Here is a 20,732-nt window from a genome sequence, read left to right as displayed (position 1 = left end):
TTTCAATTTTCTATTTTCGCAGCACATCAACGAGCTAAGCAATAGGTTTACGAAGTACCATTTTTTCCTCAATGAAGAACAACAAAGTGGGCATCACTTTAACACTTCTTCAACTCATTCTTTGTTCACAAGTTATAGTTTAAAAATTGACGAATTCGTATATTAACAATAGAAGAAATTGAACATATGATGGGCTGATACTTTGAACAGTAGTTGTGTCAGCCTTGAAGTTGAAAACTGCTTCAGCATTCAAAATACGAATATGATTTTGTAAAAACATAGATTGAGCAAGAGAAGATCCATCACTCTAATCAACTACAAGCCCAGTTGGAATAAGTCTGTTAAGATTTCAACATTCTATAGCATGGGTCTATAATATACTCCATTTATTCGTTTTTTGTGTTTAAACATATCTATCAACAAAAAAATGTAATAGTCTAATTTCAAAATTACGCCCTGTCTTTATGAAGAATACAATCTTAGCCTAAGACTAGGCACTGATCGAACGACTCTCATATAATTGATAAAAATATAAAAACAATCCAAAACCTGAAAAAAGCACCTAATTCGAGCTCTAAATATAGCGTATGATAAAGACCATCCATTCTATAGCAATTGAATGATTAGAACTGCCATACATAGACATCAAACCGACCAAAATTGAACGCAGCGTGTGACGTTTAAGATATACGTTTTGGCACTTACTAAAGTGCTATTTTTAAACGCGTGTCTTCACTCAATACTACGCCGTACAGTGGTCCAACTCCGCGCAAACCATCAAAATATTTGAGTTTTTCAGCTTTTGTTCCTGTGTGTCATCTCAAAATAATATTCTGCTCATTAATACATCCATTGTATAAAAATACTAATCTTATCTAATTAAACACATTTCTCAAATATTGTAAGTTGAACAAATACTTTCTAAAATATGATTTTAATTACAAGACTGCTAACATGGATGTCTAATATTTTAAATAGATGCACTAACAAAGCTAATAAACAATTTTCATTTGTTATAATTAGATTGCAGACACGATTTAACATATTAAAAAATGTCAAAATTATTGGAGACGCTGCTACCTTTGCAGGATCTCTGTAATTTTATATATTTTATATATTGTTTATACTTATAGAAAACAAACATAGTTATAGAATATGATATAATACAAATAATGGCAAATTATTTTAATAAAGTTGATGGTAAAAATAATTAATCTATTATTATAAATTCGATGTAGTTTATTTTCATATTTATCTGATTAAAAAATACGAATATATCTCTATCAATGACCAGATAATAATAAGACAATATAAATCAGAGTGACTTTGGCTCACTACAATTTTTCACAATAAAAATAGAATTCCAGTTGGATTCCTCGAGTGAACTTAGTTGAATGAAAATATATATAATACTAAAAATAACTTTGGTGAAATTTAATTTAGCACATTATTTTTATTAGATAAGCTTTCTACAAGATCCACTACAATACTGATAAATTTATATACTCATAACTTAACTGTTCATAATATACACACTAAATAAATAAAATAAAACAGAAATAACTGTTTGGCAAGACGAGGTCTCAAGTCATTTATCTTCGGATAAAAATATGATTTTTGTCTATATACAAGTACTAAATATTTTAGCGTTACACGTTCACAAAAACGAAATAAAATTTTAATAAATAACGATCAGCTGAAATTGATTCAGATCAGAAGAATTTCGACGAGTTGGGCTTGTGATGTTCCAGTCATAACATTACCACATTTTCTATTAATAAAATACGGTATCAAATTTAAGCGTAGTAGGTTGTTTAATGACAAAATAATTCGACAAGTAAAACAGTTCTTTTGTTTTGAAATTAAAAAAAAATAACTCACCTAATATCGATATATCGATAATTTACTCAATTTTCTTTTTAAATATCCATATTTCTTCACGATATAATCCATATTTTTGTTGACTAATATTTTCTGGTATATCTTTTTAATTTTCTTTTTTAATATATTTCAAAGTCTTCTTTTTACCAACGAGGGTTTATTTGGACTGGACCTACAGTTTAACGTGGGGTCTGAACCACAGTCCTCTGCATTAAGCCTACAGATTAGCGAGTGACCAACTTAGAAATCATCCCAGAAGACATCCGGTCTTACCCAGCCTGGTTACTGGCGAGACTGGGATCATTTTCCTTGTCCGATTTTGTACTATTACCTGAGGACAATCACAAATGTTAAACCATCACAAACATAAATTTCGACCATGCCTCAGCAAGATTCGAACCCGCCGGTATCACAACAGTAAAAGAACCGTCCTGTCGCCTTTATCACTGCGCCAAACAAGCCAGCTAGAGCAACTAAATGAATTTAGAATTCCACTTTTCGAATATATCGACATTCTTTGGGAAGTGAATTGGAAATCCTTTCATTCATGCATTTATTGAAATAATAGAATAACATCTATTCATTGAGAGCTAAATAATGAGAATACGAAAGGCATTGACATAATTTGTGCTATGCTGTAATAATTACCACTAAATGTTCTACTGTTCTACTCTATGTAAGAGAATCACACAACAAAGTGTCTTTACTAACATCTAAAGCTCAGATGGAAGGAGCATATAAAAAAAGAATGGCGATGAACTCAACATCAGATTCAGAAAAATGTATTGGTTGCTTGGCTGAAACTCCGAGCTGTCGATTTACAACAACCTTATTTTATATCAGAAAATACTAAGATTATTATTGAATTCAGCTGTGGGACTCCAGTGACTCCAATGTCCAATTAATTCAGAGGTTCCAAAATAAGGTACTAAAGTGTACTGTAAATACACCTTGGTATATATGCATTTGTGACACATTTTTGTTAGTTGTATACTACTTTAATAAACATACTAGTTTAATCTCCGTGGTAAAGACGCATCTTCTGCGGCGGAAACGACCTTTTGGAGGATGACACAGTAAACATCTCCAAAAAAAGGCATAACTCAGATTTCCCGAGGTTATGTGTCCGAGGTGTCCATTCGCTAACTATAGCAAGACTTAACTAACTTAACTTAAATAACTTAAACTTAATAACTTAAAAAATAGTCAGGCCATCAACCTGCAGCATCATTGCTTAAGAAGTTGACACTCTCTCCGGTAATGAATTGGGTGACGAGAATAAGGCCATCTGTTATCGAGTATAAAGCTATCGTTAGAATATTAGGTATAAATCAACTAATATCTAAAAATAGTTAATTCTTTTATTTCCCGAATTTTAATAAAATAACGTCACAAACGTCATAAACTGACACTAAAACATCAATAATTGTTGTTACATTTCAACTATTGCGCGTAAACTGATTGTTCGCTATGTCTAAAACCAATTTACCACTGACCGATGAGGAGAAATTCGAGCTCGCCCTGCAAACCGAGCAGGAATTGGCCCGATTAACCAGAACGTACACAATTTTAGAGAGGAATAGAGCGGAATTTCTACAAACCGGGGGGGCATGTGGCAAACTAGCCAAGCACAAGAAAGTTCTAGACATTTTTAAGAAGGAACAGCGCAATATTTTGACTGATCTCGCTGTATAACGTCCTGATAAGGTTTTTCACATTCTCTCAGTGTTCGATTGATTTCAGGTTGCTTCTGCTGAAGCTAAAATAAAGGACGACGAAAAACTATCGAAGAAATTGGGATATCTTCTGGTAGAATGTGATGAATTCGATGATGACATCAAACAAGAAAAGAATCATACCAAAGAGATCGAGTTCCAAATACAGATGATGAAGAAGAAGGCATTAGAATTGTCCGCAAAGCAAATTTCAGAGGATAAGCATCAACAACGAATAATTAAGGCAAGTTTCTAGGTACAGTACGTAACAGTTAGTATTTATTATAACACGTATCTTTAGAGCGAAAAAACCGTTCAAACGCTGGAAAATAAGTTGGAAGTACAGATGAAGAAGTTCTGTGCTATCTGTTCGGAAAATCGAAATCTACGATACGAACTTCAACATCTGCTAAATGAAAGGAACGAATTCAACAAGATATGGGACAAGCTGATCAAGAATCTCTGCATAGGAAAGAAATTCATGATTGACCTTATTGAACAGGCCACTATAGCATATGATCAAAGAGAAGAATGGGTTTCCAAATTGCAATTTTTAAGGTATGTAATATTAAGAATTATTTTATAGTATTTTCCAGAACAGCGAAAAGAATTCAAATATAGTTTCAGTAATGTTTTTGACAAATTATAAACATATATGCTTGGATTATCTGCTTCAGATTATTTCTTCAATTACTAATTAATTCACAGAATTTTAGTAATTATGTTATTCAAATTTAAAAGTCAAAAAAATTTTCAAAATCCAAATGAACAAAACAACCCTTATTGCCTTAGATTTCAATGTTCTTTTAATTAATTCATATTACTTCTTCATTTTTGGTCTTCCCCATCATAGCTAAGGATATAAATTACTTCATGGCTCATTGGAACTCCTTGTCTGCATATTGACACTTTTATTCATCGTAAACAAATCAGTTTAAAACAGTAATTTCGTCATAGTGGCCATCCATAGGGGAGTACACCAATAAAGTGATACATAGTTTATAAAAGGAAATACCTATTGACTCAACACTGTTGAAGCTTTTGTCACAAACACTACCATAACATGGATATTATACAATATAATTTCAAATAACGATAAAAAAATTAAAAATTTCTAATTAATCAATTTAGGTCACATTCATAATATTTACAAACAACAACCAAGGAATCGAATTTCAATTAATTACACAAAATAATAATAATATATCAACATCTCATATGACTTTTTTAATTAGCTGAAGTTAATAACCAAATCCACAATACATTCTCTACATAATTCATTAATTAAATATAATTTTTTAGATCGAAAGCTCATAACGACCTACTAGCACATATTCAGGATCGAAGAGAACTTCAAAGAAAACAAGACAATGACTTGAAGCTCCAAGAATTTTTTGCCGTCAAGGGACAAAAACGCTTCATGAAAGATCTTGAGTCAATCCAAATAAAGAAAAGAGAAGAGAACAAAGCTATTATCGAGAAGAAACTAGAGCAGTATCTAGAAATGTTGGTGATGATCAAAGAATTCACTAATGAATCGAATATTCCGGTAACATCAAAACTTATTCATTTTAATAACTAAAAAATATATATAGGATGCTTTAATGAAAAGCTCTTAAAGTAATATGAGAACTTTTACTTTAATCTTCTGTGAATATCAAGTTTTTAAGTTATTTAAAAATACGAATGGTCGAAAATCAGGTCGCCTGATTCAGCAAAACATATGTCGATCGTTAATGAAGCTTAAACATTAAAAACACTCTATATTTAGAACATTTTTGGTGTCGTTTAGGATATCGCCAAAAATTTCCTGAATCAAGAGGAAGAAAATTTCGCGATGTTCAAATACGTGAATAATCTGAACAAGCAAATGGAGGGGATGAGCGATATTTTGACACAGCTGTACAAAGACATAGACGAAGAAGAAGTTCTGCAAGAAAATAGAGCCAAGCAGCAGGAGGATGCACTCAAAAAGTTAGAGGTAATCATCACAAAAACACCAAAATTAAATCTTGTTTAAGATATTGTACTCTAAACTCATTGATTTTCATCATATTTTATTATATTTTAACAACAGATTGATTAAAAAAAACAATTGAATATTCTTTAAACAATAAAAAATATTTACTTATTATAAACAGTTCAATAATAGCAAATAACTATATTAGTTATATAATAACCAACAAAAGCACTAGATTTCCCAGTATTAATGCTCTGTTTCGATGTCCAAGATGGCGTTAGATGGAAGTATTTCTCCATAGAGTATTATCACACCAGATTCATTTTTGTCAACGGTAACAATTCGATGTACGCATGGGTCTTTAAACCATCTCCAAGACTTTCACTAATTATTTCTCTAAGATCAAAAATAATCAGCATCATGATTATAAACTTGCCGTCAAATTATACTGGCAGTTAAATATGATTAATAGAAATGAACAGTGGCATTAGAACAATACCGGCACCAGATAGAGCACCAAATTAACAAAAAAGTATAAAACAAAATAGGTTGCCGAAGGATGTATAGACCTAAGATCTAAAATCTTTAAGACTGAATGAAAGAATAAGTTAAGGATGAACCGACTCCATTTTATTCCTAGTTCTTGGTTTTATTATTATATGAAACGTATAAATATTGCAGGCATTGTACATTATAGCTCATATAATAGCTAAATAAGTGATGTTCATCAACCAATAATGTGAAATCCATGTTCTACACTGAATTTTACAATTTGACCTAATGCAAATTAGCCTTATTATATTTCAGTTCATCTTGCTATAACCAGTGCTATGGTACATATCATGCATACAGCCGATCTACAAACCACAATAATAATTACTGTCACAACATATGCAGACGACATAACAATCTTAGCATCTCACAAGGTCCAATAGGGGCATCAAAGAATCTCCAAACAAACCTTGATGAAATACATCTGTTGCAAATGAAATAAATTCTACTCATGTAAAATTAACTCTGCGTACAAGAAGATGGCTACCAGTGACTATCAATAATCAGTGAGGTTACTAAATAGCTTGGTACGCGTCTAGACCGACGCATAACCTGGAAGAAGCACATACTTGTTAAACGAAAACAACTTGTGTTTAAACTATATCAAATATATTGACTTATCGGGGGCAAATCCAAGTTATCATTGATAATATGGTATTGCGGTACAAATAAATACTTAAGTATATTTGTTAGGAGGAAATCACTTAGTGAATTGATTTTCTACATGTCGTGTACATAATATAGTTATTGTTGTTGAACCGCTACGAGTAATAGTAATAGTAATAGAACTAATCATAAAATTTTACTTAATAGTTTGAATACAGCAAAAAGCAATCTTAAGACAATTTTGATTTATATGAACTCAACATTACTTACGGTGTTACTAAACCTTTTATAATTAAGTGTCATAGTTAATACTTATGGCTAGAAAGAAGTTGACGAGTACACCAAAAAGGCGAATAAAAAAGAAGACGAATTGAAGACAGTCGAAAAGAAGTTGAACGTCATTCTCAGTGGAATTGAGACCTTATTCAGATTGTTCAGATGCAGTAACGATCCAATTATTTTGATGCTGGGTACCTTATTTATTTCCTTGAACTAAAAAACAGTATATACGAGATATTCTTTTACAGGTCACAATGAAACTATTCACTACCACAACGTTCTTCTCTATCTGCAAGTATTAGAGAAAAATATCCAGGACGCATTGGTTACGGTGCATTATAGAGAAAAGCGAAACATGAAGAAGAAGTCAGGCCGCTCAGAAACGTACATTGTGCGACAAGATATGTATGAACCCAGTTATGATTTAAGATACATTAAACTAGATTCATATATAGGCAACCATAAAAACACCTTTCAATCTCAATATGCTCATAATACGTTTTACCATTACTGCGTTTAGACGACCTCATATGATTTATCCTATCGAGAAAATATGCAACACGAGCCCGTGTCCACTGTGCATCGAACACGACTTGGTCAGCGATGTCATCGATGAACTTCAATTCGCCTACACCAAGAGCGAGATTCAGGAAAAACTGCGGACAAGATTGCAAATCGAAGGTCCCGAAACCGGTCTACATAACGTCTCTGCCTGTCATCTACCGAAATCGAGACAGATTATACAGAAACGGTATCAGTAAATATAATAACATTAGTACTAATAAAGAGTTTTATTTCAAATTATAGTACAATAAATATGAAATAATTAAGTATTAAAGTAATAAATCACTCGTTGTCACAATTTTCCTAATTTATGCAACCAAATATACAGTGGATTATTAAAATTTTAACAACTAACAAAATTATATGCGATTCATGACCCTAATTACAGCTTACTTAAAAATATTAAGAATTAAATTGCACCAAAGGAATAAACTACAAACAAAGATCAAAGGAAAAATAAAGGCAATAAACGACAAAATCTAAATAATATGACTTTTTTTCATTTTTTTTCTATTAGTGTATGGCTACAGATCCTTGTAATTGTACCTATTATTAATTGCATCTCTTATTTATCTATTATCTGCTTAATTATCTTTTATCCTACCCATGTTCATTGTTGTATATGACTGAGAAATCAAATTAAAAAAATGACTTTGTTTACCCTCTAAATAATGAAATTGATGAAATAGTTGATGATGACACCAATAGTGGAAGAAGCCATTTTAGTAACGATTGAAAGATCCAAATCAATTAAAAAATGTAAAGCTTCATTCAAAACTCAAACCAATCTTTATTCATATACTAATTGAGTAGTTTGCTAGATTTGTGGCGATAGTTCTTTAGTTACTCTTGTATCATATTCGTTTTCATTGTTATGTATATAATAAAAATATATTTTTTGCATTTTTATTTTTATTTTGCATTAATATTTTTTTTATTTTACAATTGTACATTGTAATTATGTATTATTATATTTCAAAAGAACAAAAGCAGCAAGCGAAATTATTTTACTAACTTAGAACGTGCTTTTTTGTTACCATTTATACCCACAATAAACATGAATATTAAAATTTCTGAATAGCGCTAACCCTTCTTGGCTTCTTACGATTTTTTAAATATTCTTTTCATACTTTATACGACAATTAAGTTGAAGCTACTTCAACGAAGGTTAAGATTCAATAATTTTAAGTCATCTGAGATGAACTTTTCTCTTTATTTATCTAGAATTTTATATACTTACATACAACATATATTTTTACAACCTTCTGTATTGATATTTTGCATAGAAATTAAGTAAACACTAAGAAACCAATATTATATCACTTTATACTTTGAAATGCTTTGAAATGCTAAAATGAAAAAAATTATGTCTGAATATAGCAAGGGCATTTGTCAGATTATATCTCCATTCTTCTAGATACTATCTATTATTCTAGTCTAGTTCTAGTTTTTGTAATCTCTTAACCAAATGTGTTGGTAATTTTCTACCGGTTTTATCGCAATGTCACTGTTCTGCAAAATCAACTTATCATGTCTTTGAGCGTATTGTGGACTCATTTCTATGAATGTTTAAACGTGTTGATCATTTGTTGTCAGTAGTGAGCAGATAACATACAACACCAACCTGGTCTTGCCAGAACACAGAGCTACTGCCACTGTTTCGCTTCGTATTTTCGAAATAAATAAATATTTCATCACCCATTGCTCTTCGAGTCTGAAATGACTTCTTTTTATGCCGCTGAAGCAGTATTTCACTGACGATTCTTCGATTTGAGCCTCTCCCATCAGTTGTAATCATTCGCAAATTGCTACTCAGCTCATATTCAATTTTTCTGTGAATTGCCTTTGAGTTTGTGGAAATCTAAGTTTGGTTGTTTGTTTGGGTCTTTATCCAATAACTCCGCATCTCGCAATTCCACATCTTCAAACGTTTTCAGCCTACTACGTTCTTTGTCTCGGCACACACACATTTAAATTGTTGAAGCCATGTGTGGTATATTCTTATGGTTAGATCATAAATCTATACCAGTAAACTATGATAGAAAATCTATAACACCCTTATTTTACCAGAGGGTAATTCGTGTAGTTTTAAGCTTAATATCAACAGTTATATAAAAGGACATTTGTCACAAATCATAATATTACATATTTACTGCTAGTAAAATCTGTTACAAACACAGGAAAATAGTTACCGACGTATCTAGTAAATAGTTACCTTTCATGAGTGTTAAGTATAGGAACTCTAAAATTAAGCTAGAATAGTAAAATTCATTCAAAAATTCTAGTTAATTTATTAATTGCGTTTCGAGTTTTGCAGACTCAAACTTACGGAAGCTCAAAAAAGTGTATTGAAACAGTGCATAGAAACATGCAAAAAACATCTAAGTACTACGTAAATGCGTAAGTCATGAAAAAGTGGATATATTTGGTGTTTTTGCTCTAAGATCCTGTATTTGATCATTTCAAAATACACAACCTTTATTTATTGCTCTTTTAACTCAAGAAACTAAGTATCAGAGTATTTTTTTCTGTAGGAGTAGTTGGATTCATTTTAAACATTTTAATAGCTGAGTAGCTACCCAATAACATTACAAAAATATATCTAGTAATCGTTGGTTATTTTAGTTTTCCATAAATACTACGTTGTTTATTTTTTCCCGGACGGCACTGAGTAATTGTCATGAATTCGATTGGTCCGACAATCGAACGGCTAAAACTCCCCAATAATCGCATCACCATCGGTATTCGGCTCCCGGCTACGTACGTACGCCGACTTGATTGGGACGCAAAAGGGCGGTTAACGAGCTTTTTACAAGGGAGCCGCCCCAGAGCCGGCTAACAGTTCGTTAGTTGTTTTGAAATTCGCCCGACTACGGCAGTCGACTGTGTGGATTGATTTTGATTCGCCGACCGAATAGCATTATTAGATTTTTTAAAATTACAGTAGTTTCGAGTCCCATATCGTTTAGGTGATATTTTATCCAGTTGGCGACACCAGTTTTTACTAAACAAAAAATTAATCGTAACCTGATGTATGATCAAAATTAAAAATTATATTTAGGCAACTAGCAATTCGTAATGACAAGGTAAATAATATCTGCAACTAAAAATACACATTATTACGTTGAATTCATAAACGCACATTCACCACTTTCTAATTCTATCGTTGCAAATGTTTTTAAATATATTTTCCCTTCAACAAAAATTTTTACTCCACTGGAGATTACTCACACTATTATATATGATAGCAAAGAGTCAAAAATGCGTTATGCTTTTTACAGGTGTTTAGGCAACTAAGAAAGCACAGATCGAGGAATATATTCAATCTGCAACTAAAAATGCATATTGTTTTATTAACTATAATCATATGGCATAAGTAACATATTGAATACATTATAAAGTAAAAAATATATTAAACTATACTAAAAATATCGTACTATTATTTAAATGCTTCATGTGAAAAACATAATAAAAAATAACTTTTTTACAAATAACAAATACATTAGCTGTTATTTTTTAGAGATACAATCAATATGATTAAGTGTCATTTGACTGATGAGAGGAGCCATCATGTTTTGACAATACTACTCACTAAGCACTGTTAAACTAATATTTATTTTGGCCAAATTTATAGAATACGTCGTTGAATTTATATATTTCTCGAGATTTTTGATTTGATAATTATATAAAGAGAATTTGGAGTGAAGAAATCATCTAGAAGTTCAACAATGTTACTGAAATACTGTTTAGGAAAATAAGTATAACACCGTAACAGGTCAATTTAAAAGTCCTAGGCCTGACATATAGATGGCGCTAATACTAGAATGTAATCCTTTTTTTTTCAGCTAGCCCTAACGCTCAATAGATGCGTGTATAAATTTGACAACTGTCGGATCATTAGTTTATGAATTATAGCATTTTGAGTAAAGCAACTTTTGGTATTGTGAAAAATATTACTTTTTAAAGGGAAAAAATACAGTTAAAGCAAACACTTAGCTTGATACCGAGGTTCCAGACACTGCCCCAGGAAAATCAACCATCAAGGATTGGTATGCTAAGTTTAGACGTTGTGAAATGAGTACCGAAGACGGTAAATGCAGTGGATGCCCAAAAGAGGTTGTTACCGACGAAACCATTTAAAAAATCCACAAAATTATTTTGAATGGCCTTAAATTGAAACTGAATGAAATAGCAGACACTCTAAAGATATCAACTGAACGTGTACATATATCATGCACGAATATTTGGGTATGAGAAAGCTCTGTGCAAAGTGGGTGCCGCGAGCTCACTTTTAACCAAAAACAACGACGAGTTGATGATTCGGAGCAATGTTTGAAAATAATCAATAGTAATAGACCCGAGCTTTTGCGTCGATATGTGACAACCGATGAAACATGGCTCCATCATTTCACTCCAAAGTCCAATCGACGTCATCCGAGTGGACTGCACACGATGAACCCGCTCCAAAGCGTGGGAAAACGCAGCAGTCAGCTGGCAAGGTTATTGCGTTTGTATTTTAGGATGCGCATGGAATAATTTTCATTCACTACCTTGAAAAAGGAAGGACAATCAACAGCAACTATTACATAACGTTATTAGACAGTTTGAAGGATGAAATCGCCGAAAAACGTCCACATTTGAAGAAAAAGAAAGTGCTGCTTCACCAAGACAATGCACCGTGTCACAAGTCAGTGAAAACGATGGTAAAAATCCATGAATTGGGCTTCTAATTGCTTCAACATCCACCATATTCTCCAGATCTGGGCCTCAGCGACTATTTCTTGTACTCATATCTCAAAAGAATGCTCTCTGGGAAGAAATTTTCGTCGAATGAAGAGGTGATGAGGCCTATTTTGAGGCCTATTTTAAAACAAAAGACAAATCGTACTACAAAAATGGTATCGAAAAGTTGGAGGATTGCTATAATCACTATATCACCTTGAACCACTTGAAAGGAATTATGTTGAATAAAATTAATTGTGCCAAAAAAATGCGTTTTATTATGGTAGGTCGAAGACTTTTCAATTGACCTGTTAATATACGTAGAGGTTTCACACGTTTAACCGGGTATATCATTAGGAACAATTGTCAATTACCAAAGTTGTATTTTTTTCGAACAAAATGGGACTTCTCCTGTATCTGCTTTACACTGCCTGTATACCAAACAAAAAGAAACAATATTTATAACATAACATGGTAACACATCATCAACCGTAAGTTAACTGACAGAGGTCGACGAATATTAAATAGATTTATGTGCATATAATATAAAGCTACCGAGGTAAATGTGATGGCAGAGCTCAACACTCACTTGAGTAATATCGTTTCGATGAAAACAGTACAACAGGAACTCCACAAAACTAAAATTCGTGGAAGAACTGCGACTGCGAAATCCTTTATAGCGGAAGCCAATACAAAACTGCAAATAAAGTATTGAAACCACCATAACACCTTAATATTTCATGGTTAGAAGAACGTAATATGGTCCAGTCATCGTTTACAGTGCTTCCTACAAACGGACGGTTTTAAGTATGAAAATTCCCCAAAACAAACCAAGCTCCCCCCCTTTTCCAGGCTGAAACGACCTCATCCGTCGCTACAGTCATAACTTTTGCCCCCATACAACAGTATCCAGTTGTGTGTTAGCTCAGGTTCGCGAATCAATAGAATCGCCGGACTCTTGTGCCCAATAACGGCGGCCCGATCAGAGGGTTCCATATCCCCAAATTTAATGCAGTAGCATTAGCGATCCACAGGGGTCAACTGTGAGGCGGTTTCGGTTTAGTGTATTGGTAGGCCCAGAGGCAGCCCCACATAACCTGGTCCAACTTGTCACTCCAGGGCAAGTTTCCGCGACCAGGTATGCGTCATGCATTCCATCGCCTGGTTTTTAGGCCAGAACAAAAAAAAACCAAAACAAGCCAACGATTTGGTCCACAAAACATAGAAATATAGAATGGGAACTTAAATGAACACACCCGTAACCATATTTTGCACCTCCGAGTCGCAATTCTACAATCGCTTCATGGGAGTCAAACATGGGGCGATGCTGTTATTATTTGGGCGGCAACATAGTGGTATTCGGTTGATTCTCTCATTCACACCACTGGCCGGATCACTGCTAATAAATATCTCGACATCCTCAATGATGAATGTTCTATGACTAGCATATTTCTGCCAAACTCTATCCAAAATGATAATGAGCATATACATACAGCCAGAAGGTTCAGTTTTAGTTTGAGGATCATCAGATTTGTTTCAAATATTTTCCTTGGCTAGCATAATCACCAGGCATCAACATAATTAAACCGTTCTAGCTCAAGCTTCAGAACAGAGAATGAGGAATAGGTTTCCATCACCAATGTCATCGAAACAATTGGCGGATGTTTGACACTAAAATAGAACAGCATTCCGCAGGAAACTAATCAAACCTTTTACGAATACATTCCGCAAACACTTGTAGCACCATTTAAAGTTAATGGTGGTTCAACACCTCATTTATAAATAAATATTGGATATAATTCAGGTAGTCATATTATTTTGTACATCTCCTGTATTTATGCTCTTTTCACAATTAAGAATATACTAAACGCATTTAATTTATATATTTATAACTTACAACTTTAATTAAATATTTTATGTTTCCTTTTTACCAACGAGCTTTTATCTGGACTGGGCTTACAGTTTAACATGGACTCCGAACCACGGTCCTCGGCATTAAGCCTACCGATTGGCCAATGACCAATTTAGAACCATAGACCATCCCAGAAGCATTCCGCAGGAAACTAATCAAACTTTTTACGAATCTATTCCGCAAAAAAATGTAGTAACATTTAAAGTAAATAGTGGTTCAACACCTCATTCATAAATATATATTGGGTATAATTCAGGTAGTCATATTATTTTGTACATCTCCTGTATTTATGCTTTTTCTTGTAAATTTATCTAAGTTCAAATGGAAAGTAATAATAATTGAATTCACAATTAAGAATATACTAAACAAATTTAATGTATATATTTATAACTTACAACTTTTATTAAATATTTTATGTTTCCTTTTTACCAACGAGCTTTTATCTGGCTCACATTAACATGGACTCCGAACCACGGTCCTCGGCATTAAGCCTACCGATTGGCCAATGACCAATTTAGAGACCATCCCAGAAGACATCCGGTCTTACCCAGCTTGGACACTGACGTGCCTCGGATGGTTAATCATTGTCGGATGATCCACTGTTATCTATAAAGACATTTACTTTCGCTTTGACCACTGCGCCAACGAAGCATTGTTAAACAGCCCACTAGATCGATTCTAAAAATAGGTTTACCAATAAATTCCGTTATTTCCTGCTACCGTTATTAAAGATGAACTGACGTTTTGAGAAGAACATCTCTCGCGGAGAAAAAAACAACGAAAGACAATTTAATTTTCAGTCCGGCAATGATAATTTCCGAAAAATGTGAACCTATCTGACGTTTTTTTCTCCGTCGAGAAACGAAGACGCTCCGCTCAATTATTCAACGGGCAACATTTAATAAAGTCTCCCGGCTTCAGACGTACAATTATGGCTGATACATTTTTTATCAGTTCCGCCGAGGTGAGACTTTTATTCGGGTCACAGAAACGAACACAAAAACAAACGTTAATTTACTAATGCCGAGGCATTCGAAGATCCGTTGTTTACCATTGCTCCAAAATAAAACACCAACAATACTAAGGATGTCGTGCTAATTGAGAGTTTATGATCTTCTACCTATTCAGATGTTATTTCCCGATGATTATTGATCTAAATTCATCCAAATTGATGAATCCAAGATACCTCAAAATATAAATGAAAGCCACTGTTGAACAAGCTAACCCAATTGTTAATTTAAAAGGTTCTGATATTTCTCTATATACAATACAGTAGTAACAGTTCATTTTAGTATTATTTACCGCCAATTAAAAATGATTGAAATGAATGGGTTCGACGCAACGATGAAAAAGCTGAATTGTTCGCACAATATTTAGCTAACATATTTCAACCTAGCGATATAGAATCTGCAATGGATACATCTCCTGTTTATAAACTCGATGTAGATCTAAATCTAATTTTACGTTGGAAATATACAGTGATACCAAGATGATTTGACTAGTAAACACACCATCGAAGGAAACAAGAACTAAACGTAAAAAGGTAAATATACTCTCGAATGAAAGTAAAATAAGTTTCTCAGATATACAATTGTTAATTAGGTGGATCAGGCTTCCAGAGGGATACCACTACATAAAAAACGCGCCCAGAACTACCTCATGGATGGAGTGGAAAAGAGTTAAATGTAAACAAAACAAATCTAACCCACAAACTATTATACCTGTGTTATTAGTTGTAGTCTTAAGTCCTTTAACAATGTATGTATTAGATGTACTATAATGTTAAAATAAATTATAGTTGATAACCCTTTTGTCAATTATTTTATTTGGATTAGAATTTTGTTGTATGCCAAAGCCAAATTGAACTAAAACTCAGTGTTGATGCGGCAACAATGCAATGTTTCGACGTCATAATTATCCGTGACGACTAGCATATTTCTGCCAAACTCTATCCAAAATGATAATGAGCATATACATACAGCCATAAGGTTCAGTCTTAGTTTGAGGATCATCACATTTGTTATCAAACATTGTTATCAAATATTGTTATCAAACATTTTCCTTGGCTAGCATAATCACCAGGCACCAACATAATTAAACCGTTCTAGGGCTCAAGCTTCAGAACAGAGAATGAGGAATAGGTTTCCATCACCAATGTCATCGAAGCAATTGGCGGATGTTTGACACTAAAATAGAACAGCATTCCGCAGGAAACTAATCAAATCTTTTACGAATATATTCCGCAAACAATTGTAGCAATATTTAAAGTAAATGTTGGTTCAACAGCTCATTCATAAATAAATATTGGGTATAATTCAGGTAATCATATTATATTGTACATCTCCTGTATTTATGCTCTATCTTGTAAATTTATCTAAGTTCATATGGAAAGTAATAATAATTGAATTCACAATTAAGACTGTACTAAACGTATTTAATTTATATATTTATAACTTACAACTTTTATTAAATATTTTAATGTTTCCTTTTTACCTTTGTAGTTTTAAGTCCTTTAATAATGTATGCATTAGATGTACTATAATGTTAAAATAAATTATAGTTGATAACCGTTTTGTTCAATTATTTTATTTGGATTAGAATTTTGTTGTATGCCAAAGCCAAACTGAACTAAAACTCAGAGTTGATGCGGCAACAATGCAATGTTTCGACGTCACAATTATCCGTGACGCATTACTAAAAAAACTTTGAATAGAGTATATATTTAGGTAGGTATTAAGCTAAATTTTGTGCATATAGTAGAATATAAAATACATGTAGCAGATAGGTTAAATTAGTTTTTTATTTATTTTTATATAGTTATTGCAACAATTATTATTTTTTATGTTAAATTAGATTATATTTTAAAGAATAATATTCCATTAATGATAAGGAAGAAACAATATTGTAACTTAACATTTTTACCAAAAAAAGCCAAAGGAGTTTTAGCGGTTATAGTAGAATAGACGAGAGACAAGGCTTATAATTAATATTCTATGTAGATAGGCGCCTAAATACGGCACTGCCTCTATCTCCTGACGACGTTTTACACCGTGTCGTTTGGTCTGCTAATTCGAAAGGCAAATACTCCGGGACGCCCTCTCGGTCTATTTTTCCGAACAACTCTCCAAATAAAACAACACTGGCAGCTGGTGGTACAAGGCTTGCGGTGTTTTCTTATTTCATATGCTTATTGCTGTGTCAACAGACCAGAGAAAATACCGTAAAGTTTTTGAGGGTATTTCGGGTGTGTTGTTTGCTGTTATTATTTGGTGACCTCGGGGTGTTACCGGGAATTTTTCCGGCAAACAGTAGCCTCAAGGAACGTGAATCGATAGAAATCCAGTCCAAGGTGTAATTTCTCTGCCGTAGTTTGTTATTATGCATTCGTTACTAAATAAATTTTTATATTTATTATCAATAATGTATTTAGTCGACAAGTATTAAACAAGTGCTTCGAAAAAAACCAATCATTTAAAACCAACATAATTTAATATATTATTATATTTGTTACTATCAGAAGCTATAAGTTATTTCAATCTTGCAATCAGATTATGAATCCCATATGATACAACATCTAATATTTATGGTTAAATATAATTAATAATTAATAGTCCTGATATTTTGAAGCAAATATGTGTTCTTTGTTTAAAATAAGCACATTTCAGTTGCTTGACTTGCACGACAAAAACAGTAATTTATCTATAGTGTGTTGTTTGCTGTTATTATTTGGTGACCTTGGGGTGTTACCGGGAATTTTTCCGGCAAACAGTAGCCTCAAGGAACGTGAATCGATAGAAATCCAGTCCAAGATGTAATTTCTCTGTCGTAGTTTGTTATTATGCATTCATTACTAAATAAATTTCTATATTTATTATCAAGAATGTACTTAGTAGAAAAGTATTAAACATGTGCTTCGAAAAAAACCAATCATTTAAAACCAACATAATTTAATATATTATTATAATTGTTACTATCAGAAGCTATAAGTTATTTCAATCTTGCAATCAGATTATGAATCCCATATGATACAACATCTAATATTTATGGTTAAATATAATTAATAATTAATAGTCCTGATATTTTGAAGCAAATATGTGTTCTTTGTTTAAGATAAGCACATTTCAGTTGCTTGACTTGCACGACAAAAACAGTAATTTATCTATAGTGTGTTGTTTGCTGTTATTATTTGGTGACCTTGGGGTGTTACCGGGAATTTTTCCGGCAAACAGTAGCCTCAAGGAACGTGAATCGATAGAAATCCAGTCCAAGATGTAATTTCTCTGTCGTAGTTTGTTATTATGTATTCATTACTAAATAAATTTCTATATTAATTATCAAGAATGTACTTAGTAGAAAAGTATTAAACATGTGCTTCGAAAAAAACCAATCATTTAAAACCAACATAATTTAATATATTATTATAATTGTTACTATCAGAAGCTATAAGTTATTTCAATCTTGCAATCAGATTATGAATCCCATATGATACAACATCTAATATTTATGGTTAAATATAATTAATAATTAATAGTCCTGATATTTTGAAGCAAATATGTGTTCTTTGTTTAAGATAAGCACATTTCAGTTGCTTGACTTGCACGACAAAAACAGTAATTTATCTATAGTGTGTTGTTTGCTGTTATTATTTGGTGACCTTGGGGTGTTACCGGGAATTTTGCCGGCAAACAGTAGCCTCAAGGAACGTGAATCGATAGAAATCCAGTCCAAGATGTAATTTCTCTGTCGTAGTTTGTTATTATGTATTCATTACTAAATAAATTTCTATATTAATTATCAAGAATGTACTTAGTAGAAAAGTATTAAACATGTGCTTCGAAAAAAACCAATCATTTAAAACCAACATAATTTAATATATTATTATAATTGTTACTATCAGAAGCTATAAGTTATTTCAATCTTGCAATCAGATTATGAATCCCATATGATACAACATCTAATATTTATGGTTAAATATAATTAATAATTAATAGTCCTGATATTTTGAAGCGAATATGTGTTCTTTATTTAAGATAAGCACATTTCAGTTGCTTGACTTGCAAGACAAAAACAGTAATTTATCTATAGTGTGTTGTTTGCTGTTATTATTTGGTGACCTCGGGGTGTTACCGGGAATTTTGCCGGCAAACAGTAGCCTCAAGGAACGTGAATCGATAGAAATCCAGTCCAAGATGTAATTTCTCTGTCGTAGTTTGTTATTATGCATTCATTACTAAATAAATTTCTATATTAATTATCAAGAATGTACTTAGTAGAAAAGTATTAAACATGTGCTTCGAAAAAAACCAATCATTTAAAACCAACATAATTTAATATATTATTATAATTGTTACTATTAGAAGCTATAAGTTATTTCAATCTTGCAATCAGATTATGAATCCCATATCATAAAACATCTAATCTTTATAGTTAAATAGAATTAATAAATAATAGTCCCGATATTTTGAAGCAAATATGTGTTCTTTGTTTAAAATAGGTACATTTCAGTTGCTTGACTTGCACGACAAAAACAGTTATTTATCTATAGTGTGTTGTTTGCTGTTATTATTTGGTGACCTCGGGGTGTTACCGGGAATTTTTCCGGCAAACAGTAGCCTCAAGGAACGTGAATCGATAGAAATCCAGTCCAAGATGTAATTTCTCTGCCGTAGTTTGTTATTATGCATTCATTACTAAATAAATTTTTATATTTATTATCAAGAATGTATTTAGTCGACAAGTATTAAACATGTGCTTCGAAAAAAACCAATCATTTAAAACCAACATAATTTAATATATTATTATAATTGTTACTATCAGAAGCTATAAGTTATTTCAATCTTACGATCAGATTATGAATCCCATATCATAAAACATCTAATCTTTATAGTTAAATAGAATTAATAAATAATAGTCCCGATATTTTGAACCAAATATGTGTTCTTTGTTTAAAATAGGTACATTTCAGTTGCTTGACTTGCATGACAAAAATAGTTATTTATCTATATATTAATCGGCTTATTGAAAATTTTGGCACCTAAAATATTTGTATAAGATGTGCTACAAACTCCAATAAAACGAAATACTCCCCAAAAAGAATCATTTGCGACAAAGGCGACAGGGCGGTCCTCCGGGTTCGGGTTCGGGGGCGGGTTCCAATCCTGCTGGCGCATGGTCGTAAATTTATGTTTGTGATTGTCCTTAGGTAAAAGGGCAATATCCGACAAGGAATATAATAAACAATCAGGCCAGTGACCAGGTTAGGTAAGACCGGATGTCTTCTGGGATAATTTCTGAATTGGTTACTCGCCAGTCGGTAAGCTGAATGCCGAGGACCGTGATTTGGAGTCCACGTAGGTCCAGTCCAGATAAACCCTCGTTGGTAAAAAGGAGACTTTAAGATATAAAAAATAATAATAACAGGTCAATAGAAAACTCCCCGGCTTGACACATAGATGGCGCTACTATAATTAAATCCATATGTTTTTTATTAGCCCTAACCCTGAAAAGATGCGTGTATAAATGACAGCTATCTGATCACTAG

General features: G+C 32.5%; 2 protein-coding genes across 2 annotated transcripts in view; one reads left to right on the top strand and one right to left on the bottom strand.

The window, feature by feature from the left end:
• LOC143192737 (uncharacterized) overlaps positions 1 to 20,732 on the bottom strand; it is a 103,224-nt gene that overhangs the window by 28,372 nt on the left and 54,120 nt on the right. The window lies entirely within an intron of this gene.
• LOC143192735 (coiled-coil domain-containing protein 63) lies at positions 3,299 to 7,796 on the top strand. Its single transcript, XM_076398252.1, has 8 exons — positions 3,299 to 3,570; positions 3,625 to 3,840; positions 3,898 to 4,154; positions 4,899 to 5,145; positions 5,389 to 5,577; positions 7,037 to 7,184; positions 7,242 to 7,398; positions 7,514 to 7,796. Exons 1-8 carry the CDS (start codon positions 3,352 to 3,354, stop codon positions 7,752 to 7,754), a joined length of 1,674 nt encoding a protein of 557 aa, XP_076254367.1. The 5' UTR covers positions 3,299 to 3,351; the 3' UTR covers positions 7,755 to 7,796.

Source organism: Rhynchophorus ferrugineus, unplaced genomic scaffold, assembly GCF_030347505.1.
Source record: "Rhynchophorus ferrugineus isolate W39M unplaced genomic scaffold, kcgeb_rfMv2 rfM3, whole genome shotgun sequence".
Taxonomy (NCBI): Eukaryota; Metazoa; Arthropoda; class Insecta; order Coleoptera; family Curculionidae; genus Rhynchophorus; species Rhynchophorus ferrugineus.
This window is presented reverse-complemented; position numbering and strand designations above follow the sequence as displayed.